The sequence below is a fragment of the Tupaia chinensis genome, unplaced genomic scaffold (assembly GCF_000334495.1).
Source record: "Tupaia chinensis unplaced genomic scaffold, TupChi_1.0 Scaffold143574_1, whole genome shotgun sequence".
NCBI classification, from domain to species: domain Eukaryota; kingdom Metazoa; phylum Chordata; class Mammalia; order Scandentia; family Tupaiidae; genus Tupaia; species Tupaia belangeri.
In genome coordinates this window covers 77,762-89,261 of record NW_006203419.1, presented here as the reverse complement: position 1 = coordinate 89,261, position 11,500 = coordinate 77,762, and the positions used below count along the sequence as shown (strand labels likewise).

The 11,500-nt window shown below is 50.8% G+C and overlaps 1 protein-coding gene across 3 annotated transcripts in view; it reads left to right on the top strand.

The window, feature by feature from the left end:
• PDYN (prodynorphin) overlaps positions 1–11,500 on the top strand; it is an 18,655-nt gene that overhangs the window by 5,023 nt on the left and 2,132 nt on the right. For 2 of the 3 annotated variants that reach the window (XM_027766458.1, XM_027766460.1), the window contains exons 3-4: positions 9,922–10,069; positions 11,384–11,500. The exon at positions 11,384–11,500 is cut by the window's right edge and continues 2,132 nt beyond it. In XM_027766458.1, coding sequence (XP_027622259.1) covers positions 9,941–10,069; positions 11,384–11,500 — 246 coding nt within the window. In that variant the 5' untranslated portion in view covers positions 9,922–9,940. The remainder of the gene's footprint in view (positions 1–9,921; positions 10,070–11,383) is intronic. The other variant, XM_027766459.1, reaches the window with a different exon arrangement.

The window sequence follows — 11,500 nt, the reverse complement described above, 5'->3', positions numbered from 1 at the left end:
CCTCTCGGATCTTGCCTGGGGGAGCAGCTGGAACCACTAAAAGGGGTTCTGGGCTACTATGGGGCTAGCTGCACCCCACTTCTTCCACCAGCGAACCTACCTGACCCCCCCGTAAGAGATCCAAACACAAACAAGGTACGGGGAATCCTTTAGTATTCGATACTATTGGGTGTGCATGAAGACCCATGAGGGACCAGCAGTTAGCGTAATGGCTATGTCACTGAACTCCCATGTAGCTGACCGTGGTTTGAGTCCCGGACCTGCCAGGTGTATGTGCGTGCATGCCCAAGATCCCGAGAGGAGAATGGAGGAGAAGGGATTGCGGCGTGGTCATCCCCCCTGGGGAGAGGGTTGATTTCTCGCTTTCTATCTCTCTGTCTCTCTCTGTCATTCTGGCGAGCACATGAGCCCTATAGCAAAAACCTCTCAAAAAGAGAGAGAAAAAAAGACCTATGAAAATCTGCTTACAAACTATTCAAAATATAAAATGACTATAAAATTAATGCAGGCAGAGGTCAGCCAACTTTTTCTGCAAAGGACCAGCTAGTAAATACTTTCAGCTTTCTGAGCCATTCAGTCCTGGTTTCTAAAAAGCACTTACACTTTCGTAGCCTGGAAACAACCATGGACAGAGACCAACGGGTGTGGGCGTGGTGTAGGCAGGGTTTTCCAGAGGAGCAGAGCCAGCAGACTGTGTCCAGTACAGAAAGAGACTGTGAAGAATTCGCCATGTGATTAGGCGGGCCAGAGTGGCAGGGCTCAGGCTGCAGATGTATTCGCTGGGGCCAATTTGTCCACATGGTGGCTTAAACTGCCATTGGGCCTCTGTCCTGTTCCTGGATTTATCTTGATGAGGGTTTACTGAGCAGTTACTGAGCAGTTGGTCACTAGGGGAAAAGGGCATGACCAGGGAGGAGCAGAGGACAGAATGGCGTTTGCGATTCACATAGTAGGTCAGCCTCCTGAATCCAAGCCCATGTCCTCTCCTGCCTTCTCTCCCTCCCTTGTTTTGTTCATTTCTTCTTTCATCCCTTTCATCCCCTCTTCATTTCCTTCTCACTTGTAGCTTCTTTTCTCTCGCGCTCTGCCATCTTTCTCTGATGTCCTGGGGGAATGGATCCCTTTCTCTGCTTGTCCAAGTCCCATCTCTGCCACCCTTTTTGGCCCCTCTTTTCTCTGTGTGTCTATGATGTTGCTATTTCTCTGTTTTAATGTCTCTCTTTAGGTAACTCTCTGACTAATTCATCTCTTTATCTCTCTAGTTCATTCTTGTTTTGCCCTTCATCCCATCCCTTAATTACACTGATAAAAACAGGGAAGGAGTTCCAAACAAATCCTGCTCTTGAACACAGTCTCCTAAAAATGCATGTCATGATCCCATGGCGGTGGCCATCACCTGTAGGGCCATCTTTTGCCCTGGTCTCTGCATATGTGGGGTCCCCATCCTATGTTCTGTGCATTGGCTTTTGTTGGTGTAAAAGGTGGCTTCACCTCCTGTTCACAGCCCAAGCCCCCTTTCCATAAACTGGTCATTCATCCTTCGTTGATGACTCTAAAGCCTCAAGGGGCAACATTTCTCCAGCTCGGGGTCTCTTACCAGCCCCCTAGAAAGCCACTAAGGTGGACTTTGTATTTCTGAGTGGGGTAAAAGCATCTGAAATGGTTTTATCTTCAGGAATGTGAGATTTTGGGGTGTAATCGGATGGACACTTAGCACATGCCTACACTTCAGCGAGGTTTCCGGAGTGGGGTTAGCAGATTGACTTTTAAGCCTGATTCTGCTGTTTCCTTGCATCTTAGCCTTCACCCAATCGTTTCAGCTCTCTGGGTCTCTGTTTTCCCTCTCTAGAAAATGGGGCTACCAGTGTCCATCCCACTGGATTCTACTGAGTGCGAAAAAGTGAAGTAACTGAGATAAAGTGTGTAAGGAAGAGCTCGTACCTGTGAGGGGTGTTCTGAACTCAGAGTATCCCAGCTCTGTCACACACGCAATCACTCTGTGACCACAAGGGCCACTTCATCATGTGCTCCTCACTTTTTTTCACCTGCAACTTGAGCCTGTACTGACAGCCCTGCCCTGAATGGCCCTCCATGGCATCTGGGATGTACAGATGCCTTGTACAGAGCAGAGGCACAGTGCTGGCTGGCAGCAAGGGTGGTTGTCATCAGAGAAGGGTCACCAAAACAGTGCCTTCTCCTCAGTGGGAGTCACCACCCGGTGTGGGAGGCCTGAATTCTGTCTCCATTTCCCTCCTGACTCATACCATGACCTTAAACAAGTGACTTCATTTCTACCTTTTCCCATTTCCTCTTCTATCAAATAGGGATAATCATATGCGATAAAGTGCTCAGAGAGATAATTGCAATGTTAAATCAAGACATTATTATTCCGCGCTGGCTTTTTTAATACAAATGCTTACGGCTCCTTGGAGCCTGTGACTGACTATAATATAGAAAAATCACTGAGGTAAGAGGCAAGAAGACCCTTCTCTTTCAAGGAAGTCTGGGCCCTGGGTGAACAGAGGGTCTACTACCTGCGGGCACTTAATTTATTTATTTAATTTGCTGCAGGGTGTGTGCACTCTCTGGGAAAGAGAGGGCAAGTGAGAAATCACTCCCCGGAGAGATGGCCATGCTGCAATTTCTTCTCTTTCATTCTCCTCTCAGGACTTTGGGTACACATGCACATGTGCCTGGCCTGTTTCTCAAGCCACTAGGCCTGGGACTCAAACTGCACAATCAGCCATGTGGGATTCAGCCACCTTAGCCACCATACCACTGGGCGGTCCCCATGTTGGCCCTTTAAATGATGCTGCTACCTCAGGCAGTCCTCACTGGACAAGGCAGAGGGGTGCTCCATCCCATTCACAGAAGAGAAGGTTGAGGTTTGGGGAGGAGATGGTACTGGGGTCTGTCCATCCCCTGAGCCCATGTCTCTCTTCTCCCAAAGAAAAGGACAATTCCAAGGCTAGGAGCCTCAGTCCCTCTCGGAACTTGCCTGGGGGAGCAGCTGGAACCACTAAAAGGGGTTCTGGGCTACTATGGGGCTAGCTGCACCCCACTTCTTCCACCAGCGAACCTACCTGACCTCCCCGTAAGAGATCCAAACACAAACAAGGTACGGGGAATACTTTAGTATTCGATACTATTGGGTGTGCATGAAGACCCATGAGGGACCAGCAGTTAGCGTAATGGCTATGTCACTGAACTCCCATGTAGCTGACCGTGGTTTGAGTCCCGGACCTGCCAGGTGTATGTGCGTGCATGCCCAAGATCCCGAGAGGAGAATGGAGGAGAAGGGATTGCGGCGTGGTCATCCCCCCTGGGGAGAGGGTTGATTTCTCGCTTTCTATCTCTCTGTCTCTCTCTGTCATTCTGGCGAGCACATGAGCCCTATAGCAAAAACCTCTCAAAAAGAGAGAGAAAAAAAGACCTATGAAAATCTGCTTACAAACTATTCAAAATATAAAATGACTATAAAATTAATGCAGGCAGAGGTCAGCCAACTTTTTCTGCAAAGGACCAGCTAGTAAATACTTTCAGCTTTCTGAGCCATTCAGTCCTGGTTTCTAAAAAGCACTTACACTTTCGTAGCCTGGAAACAACCATGGACAGAGACCAACGGGTGTGGGCGTGGTGTAGGCAGGGTTTTCCAGAGGAGCAGAGCCAGCAGACTGTGTCCAGTACAGAAAGAGACTGTGAAGAATTCGCCATGTGATTAGGAAGGCTGCTGAGTCCAGATGCCCTTTCCTGGGGTCAACGGGTGTCTGGTGGTTGAGGCACCGGACTCTCTCACGTGGCCGACTGCAGTTTGAGTCTCGGACCCGGCGGCCTGAAAATCATGCCAGGTGTGTGTGTGTGTGTGTGTGTGTGTGTGCGCACACACACACGCGTGCATGCCTAAAATCCTGAGGAGAATGAAGAAGAGCGGATTGCAGGGTGGCCATCCCTCCCGGGGGGTGGTTTCTCACTTTCTGTCTCTGGCAAGCACACACCACACCCCCTATGGCAAAAACCTAAAAAAAAAAAAAAAAATCCTTTTTTATTAGGAGAGGATCCATCCTCTTCCCCATCAGCCCCTCGTTCCCGTGCTGGCTGATACTAAGCTCCCTGAGGTAGTGGCTGAGAAAGCGTTTCATCGACTGCCAAGCTCAGAGCGTCCTGCCTGGTGAGGTCCACCTGGTCTGTAAAGAGGCCCCTCCTTTCGCCGTGGGCCTCGCATCTCTCCGCTCACCTGATGGCATCTCTCATGGCTGCCGACTCAGTGGGCTTGCTTTCTTCTCAGCCCGAGGCACGGTCAAGGTCGTTCTCCCTCAGTTCATCCCAACTCAGAGATGGTAAGCCGGCAAGGCTCTCTCTGATGTCAGACTGCTAAGCTCCATTCCTCAGCCCGTGCCCACTGGAAAGGTGGACCCATCCGACATTGCTCAATAATTTGTTCTTCCTATAGAAGGAGGGAGACAGGCCAGCTTAGGGAAACCTCCAGTCGTGTTTCTGGAGTGCCCTTCTAACCCAGAGATCTGGTTGGGAGCTTCACTCTCCTGCTTACAAGCCAAGTGAATTTAGACAAGCAACTTCCCCTCTCCCAGGCTCAGTCTTGCCCTTCGAATAAGGGGTATACAAACACCCACTCTGGGGCTGCTGTGAGGATCTGAACTCATATGTGTAAAGGGGTACTGCACAGCCTGGCACCCAGGAGGTGCCTGAAAATTGCCAGCTGTGACTGGATTGATAGGCCCAGAATGAGGGGCACTTGGCCCAGCCTGGCACACTGCGAACCCTCCACAGCTGGCAGCTAATTCGTTCAACTACATTTTTGCTCCCACTGTGCCAGGCCCTTTATTATCGCTCCCTATTGCCCCCTTCTGTCGCTTTCTGTGGCCCAAGTATGACTAGACAGGAGCCTTCATACTCTACCGTGGACGGTGCCTGTTACGTGCGAGGCACACGTCAGGCTCTCCGTGCATGGGCTGTTATTTAATCCTGTACCACCACTGTTAGGAGTCCCAGGGCTGCGTGGGGAGGGTGGTGTAGGATTGAATAAGGAAACTGAGGCATAGTGAAGTGAAGTCATTTTCTGGAAGAAGTGGGAGGTGGTGGGCTGGGAAGCAAGGCCCCATCACGAATCACTTGATGATCCTGCTTCTGGGCGGAGGTTAAACTGAGGTCACTTGATGATCCTGCTTCTGGGCGGAGGTTACCCTGAGGTCTTCTCTCTCCTTTCTTGTGACCGTAACTCCTCCTGCCTACACTGCCTGTCCAAGTGGATAAATTAGGCAATTCAGAGGTTGCAAACTCAAACATCTATCAGGCGCTCAACAGTGACAGACGTGAGGGGCGCCACGAGGTGGGCACAGAGCCGTGTGTGTCCCTCTGTGACGGTTGCCATGTTGGAATGCAGGCCCCCAAACTCCAGGCTGTTGGCTTTTTCAAAACAAGTTGGAAATTGGGATTTTAAAAATACATAAAACTTTCCCAGTTTCGCAATGTTCACTTAACACACTGTGGCACTCCCACTCGCACGGAGCTACTGTGTGAGACCCTCTGACACCTTGTACTCATTCAGCCATTCACTGCGTAACCTTCCTTAGTCTTCCCGTCACGTTCAGAATGAATGCAAACCCCGCCTTGGGCTTTCAGGGGCCGACCTCATCTAGCCTCTGCTCCCCTCTCCACCTCTTCCACCCCAGTGCCTGCCTTATGCCCCTTCATCCACCCCGGCCTCCTTGCCATCGTGAAACACACCACACACTCTCACCTTGGGGACTTCGCACAGTCTGCCCAGTAGAGAACTCAGGAAAGTAGGAGAATCTTACGTGATGGAGTCAGCCAAGGTGGCTATGGAAGCTCAAAAGAGGGGCCTAATCCAGAAAGACTTCCTGGAGGAAGTAACTAAGGCTGAGTTTTGAAGGATGAGTAAGAGTCAGCCAGGTCAGAAGGAGATGAGTAAGGGTGAGAAAGGCCTTCCAGGGAGAGCGAACCCTGCGTGCAAAGGCTGGAAAGATGTGGCTTGGGGTGGGGGAGGTGGTATTTGTTCTGGAATCGCAGGCTGTTTGGTTCAACCCGGGTCAGGCTCTGATGCAGTTGCTGGGCTACCTCGGGCAGATTATGTGCTCTCGCTGTGCCTCCATTTCCTCAGGTGCAGAATGGAGAGAATATTAGCCCCAGCCTCACGGGACTGTTGTGAGGACTCCCGTGCACCAGGCACATGCAGGGCTGAGCACAGGGCTCGATATGCAGTGTGGACCTAGCAGGCGTCAGCTCTCTGGGGGAAGTCCCTGTGTGCTAGGTGAAGGGCCCAGGCTTCCTCTAGAAGGCAATGGAGAGCCCTGGAGGCCGGATGCAGGGAGGGGTGCAGTCAGATTTGCGTTTTGAAAGCATCTCCTGGCTGATGTGTGGAAGGCATGGAGGAGGGCAAGACTGGATGTCGCTCCTCTAAGTGGAGGTTGGTATAAACCTTTGGAGAAAGAAGCTGGAGGCTGAGAGTAAATTGAAGGAGCCTGGGCAGGACACAGTGGTTAAGAAGGCAGGGTCCAGAGTCAGACTGCCTGGTTACAAATCCCAGATTTGCTACTTACTAGTAGGCATCTGAAAATGTCCTCACCTGTAAAATGGGGAGGATAATAATATTCATGCCAGGACCAGCAGAGGGTGGAATGGTTACATAGCTAGACTTCCACCTAGTTGACCGCAGTTCGAGTCCTGGACCCAGCGGCTTAAAACTCATGCCAAGCATGTGTGTGTGCCTGCCCAAAATCCTGAGAGGAGAGTGGAGAAGAAGGAACTGTGGTATGTCCAACCCCCTGGGGGGTGATTTCTTGCTTTCTATCTCTCTGTCTCTCCAGCGAAGGCACATGCCTTAAAGCAAAAATCTCTAAAATATTAATAATAATAATAATAATAATAATAATAATAATAATATTCATACCTTATTGTTGCTATATGACTGAGTTAACCCATGAGGATTGCTCAGCGCATCATGGTACTTAGTAACCATCAGATCAATTAGAGTTATTATTTAATGTGAAATTAATGGATGAAAGGAAAGGAAGCTGATACTTCTTTTGCCTGAGACGGAGATCTCAAATTAAGCCTCCTACCTAGAGCCAAACTGTGAGAAGCCTTCAGGATTAGGGGGTGCTGTAGGTTCCCTTTATCCTACGGGTTAATTTACTGATAATCGTGCAACAGGCCAGCCCAACCATGCCTGATATCAGAGAAAACATGAGCTGCTTGCTCTGTGTCTACACAGAAATGACACGGCTCACTCGCCTGGAACCCTGATCTGCTCAGCTGCTGATAGAGCCAGAGAGAAACTCGAGGGCAGGGAGGCAGACACAGGATAGACCCAAAGTCCACTTGCTGGAGTTCCCCACTCTGAGCCTCCTGCTCAGGAGAGCAGACCTTGTCCTATCCAAGAGAGACATTCTTGGCCAACCCAAGGGAGCTCTCACCTTGAATTGCTGTGTGACCTCAGGAGATTGTCCGAGCCTAAGAACCAGTTTTCTCATCTACGGGGTGGGCTAATGCTGCCATGCCCACCTCTTCCAGCGGAGGCAGACTGAGTGCATTACACGAGTCTGGACCGTGTGCCTGAGCGCCCTGGGTCTCATGGAAGATTCTGCTGTTAATGAGTCAAAGTTGTTCTGGCAATTGCAAGCATTAAGTCATTAAGTGTGGGGAGTCCAACAGAGGGGCCTTGTCCCTAGCTTCACCACTCAAGGGAGAACGTGGACAAATCCCTGACTCAAAAGTGCCCACCTCGCTGGTAAGGAATAAACAAGGGGCTTAGGTCAGGAGGGGCTAATGAATGGTGTCTGGCATCGTGATTAAGCATGGTCTAGAGGGGAACCCACTGTGTGCTTTGAGGGGGAGACCTCATCCTGGTATGGGGCTCTGGGGTCCACAGGTAGAACCATCTAAGCCCCCCAAACACTGAGCAGTGGACAGGGCAGTTTGCAGGAACAGGGAAGTTGGAAGGAAGGAGGCAGCCTGCTCTGAGAGTGGCATCGGAGGGGGCCAGGTGACAAAGAACAGGCTGGCAGAAGCATGGCACCTGCAGCTCAGCCAGGATGTGTGTTTTAGGAGAACTCCTCATTGCCAGCTGGAGAACTGCACTGTGCCCCCGTGTGAGTGGCTTTAAGTCTTGATGTTTGATTTAGGAAGAGCTGAGTGTGAAAGGAACAACTTTTAGTAGACCGTTTATAAAGCATTAGCTTATCTGCAAGTACGTGTTGAGGACGAACTGCGAGCTAGCCAGGGTTTTAGATTTGAGGACACAGCGGGAAATAAGATAGGCAGGGTTGGGGCCAGCAGGGGGAGTACTGGTTAAGGCATTGAACTGCCACATGACTGGCCACGGTTCGAGTCCCAAACCCAGCGGTTGAAACTCAGGCCAGGCGTGTGTGCGTGCATGCCCAAAATCCCAAGAGGAGAATGGAGAAGGGACTGTAGCATGACTAGGCTCCTGGGGTGTGATTTCTCACTTTCTCTCGGTCTCTCTCTGTGTCTCCCATGAGTATACGCACCCTATAGCAAAAATAAAAACAAGTCTCTCTTAAAAAAAAAAGGCGGATTCCTCAAGGCGCTAGTGATCTGGTGAAGGAGATAGTAGCCAACGACAGCAACAGCAGAGCTCAGATAGGGAGGAAAGTACAAGATCCGGTCGGCAGCGTGAGAGGGAGACCAAGGGAGCTGCGTGGGACACAGGGCTGGCAAATACTTCTCTGCTGATGTGATTGAATTCATTTAAAGGCAAGAAAAAGCAAGTAATGTGAAAGCCTGAAGTCAGAGTATTGCAGACAGAGGAACGGAAGGTGCAAAGGCCCCAAGGTAGGAGTAAGCTCGGCACATTTGAGGAACAGAGAGTATTATAGAGAAGAAGACAAGGCAGAGCTCCTGCCTTCATGGAACCGAAGTCCACAGACTCACACAGCTAATTACCATAGTGGGTATTCTGGTGGAGAAGGCACAGATTGCTCAGAGAAGAGCTTCTCAACCAGCCTAGGAGATCAGGGAAAGCTGCCTGGAGGCACTGATAATCTAAATCAGGACCTAGATAACAAGCGGAGAGGAAGAGTTTTCCAGGCAAAGAGAACAGTGTATGTGAAGGCCCAGAGGTAAGACAGAGCCTGATACATTCATTAAGAGGATTGCAAGCAGCTGGGTGTGTTTGGAGCTCAGAGTTGAAGTGTTGGGGTGTAGAGAGGGGATTTAGGGTGTCTCTGACATTTGGGCAGAAGGGCCAAGCCTGACTCCCTTCAGTAGAGCTGATCACAGAATTGATATGCCAGCATGGACAGTGCAGGGTGGGCAAGAGGGATTAGAGGGGGAACTGGAGGCAGGGAAGCCATGGAGAGGGGCGAAGGTGAGGCTATGGCCAGAATAGGTCATGGTTTGGGAGTAGAAATGGCAAATCCCAGAGATTACAAAGCAGCAATGAGCAGCCTGGAGACAGCCTGGGGGGCAGGGACAAAGGCAGGTGATGGAAGCCTCGGAGAACCCAGAGAAACACGAGTAAGCACCTTCTTGGTGAGTGGTCACGGTGAGACCTGAAGTCCAACAGACCAGGTCAAGTCCTGTCGTGTCCGTTTCCTGCTGTGCAGTTGCTTATCTCTGCACCTCCCTCCCCCGCCTGTCCAATGAACAGCCAGTGTGCCTTGAAATGCTGTCATGCAGATGGAGCATGAGCACCAGGAAAGCACGCAGCTGTGCCCTGCCCGTGCTCATTCTGTTCCTTGATCCTTGGCCTTGGGCACCCACTTCACGTCCCTGAGCCTCTGTTTTCTCGACTCTAGAATGGAAAGAAGAATGCTTGCTTTGTGGTGCTGCCAGCAGGAGCTAAGGAGGGCCTTCCAGGCTCAGGACACACTCCACAGAGTCATGATCGATTTTCCTTATCTTCCTTTCCTCTCTCCCCAGCAGGAAGAGCAGCGACGGAATGGCGTGGCAGGGTCTGGTGCTGGCTGTCTTCCTCCTCGCGCTCCCCTTCGCCGCGGCAGACTGCCTGTCCTGGTGCTTCTGGTGTGCGATGAAGACCCAGGATGGGCCCAAACCCATCGACCCCCTGGTAGGTTTCAGGCAAGGCTACCAGAGTTCAGGTCCTAGGCCACCTGTGTGCAGAGGCCAGAGGGGACGTAGCAGGTCTGTCTGTGCCAGTCCTGTAGATTTCTCCTACTCGTGCAGGGCTTGTCCTGTCCTGTGGCAGCCTGGGCACCAGGGGCTGCTTTTCCCCAGCTTCCCTTCCGATCCCAGACCCCAGGACCATGGTCTCACTTGGGTCATGACACACTCAGGTTTCTGGGGAGCATGATGTCTAGCGATGGGGAATGTCATCCATGAGGTGCTACAGCAGTCAGCAGTCTTAGCATGAGGTTTCAGGGCTTCTCACCACCAGGCAATGGACACCTCTAATCCCAGTCACTCTCATGGGAGGAGCTGCTTCCAGCACCACCGAGTGTATAATCTGTTGATGTGCTCAATGCCTTGACCCTCTCTGGGTCTTAGCCTCTCTTGGTCCTACCTTGCTGGCAGCTTTTTGTCAGGCTCTCCAGAGTGTCTCTCCCACGATGGCTGAAAGGCTGGAGCAGAGGTGCCAAGGTTGTAATGAACACAGCATGGGCTTTGGTTATACCTCCTTCCAGCTCAATGACCCTAGGAATCCCTTCTCTGATCTTGTTTCCTCATCTGTAAAATGGAGGTGGTTCTATGAGATGATGATGGGAATTATTTCATATATGATGCAAGTTACTGTTTACTGAGATGCACACGATATGCCAGGTACTGTCCCTTCATGATCTCAGGACAGCACTGTAGTGAAGCATGAGGACCATGGCATTAGACTGCTTGGGTTCAAGTTCCAGGATGGCCCACTGTGGTCATCACCATGATTAACTTTCTCCACAGCCCTGTAACATGGATGCTCCACCCCAGCTTGATGAACCATCATATGTCCCCTTACCTGTGCCCTTTCCATCATCTGCAATGCATCTCTACAAAGTTTTAGCAGCATCCTCCATAGCTGGAAAGGTTGGGAGAACCAACTACTCCCTATGGGACTCATAAGTGGATGAGGAAGGCTGAGCACAGCAGAGCATGATGGGAAGATCTTACTTCCAACTCTGACATTGCCACCTGTGGCCATGTATCCTTGAGAGAACTGTTTCACCTCTCCAAATCTGGTTTTTCATCACACACAGGCACACAGTCACCTACCCTTTCATTCCATTGGGAGCATTAAAATGGTAGCCCAGTGGTTGACAATGGCAGCTAATTTTTACTTCCTCAGAGACATTAGACAGGGGACTTGGGTAAGGCAGTGTGTGTGTGTTGATAGTTTGATGGGGGTAACCTTATTCCTGGGCTATTTTGGGGTCTTTTGCAGACTTGCGCCATGAAGTGCCAGGATTCCCCGTACTTCCCTCAGGAGTTGGAGAGATGTCAGCACTTCCTGTCATATTTCACCCCCTCTTCCTTTGGGCTCAATGACAAGGAAGACTTG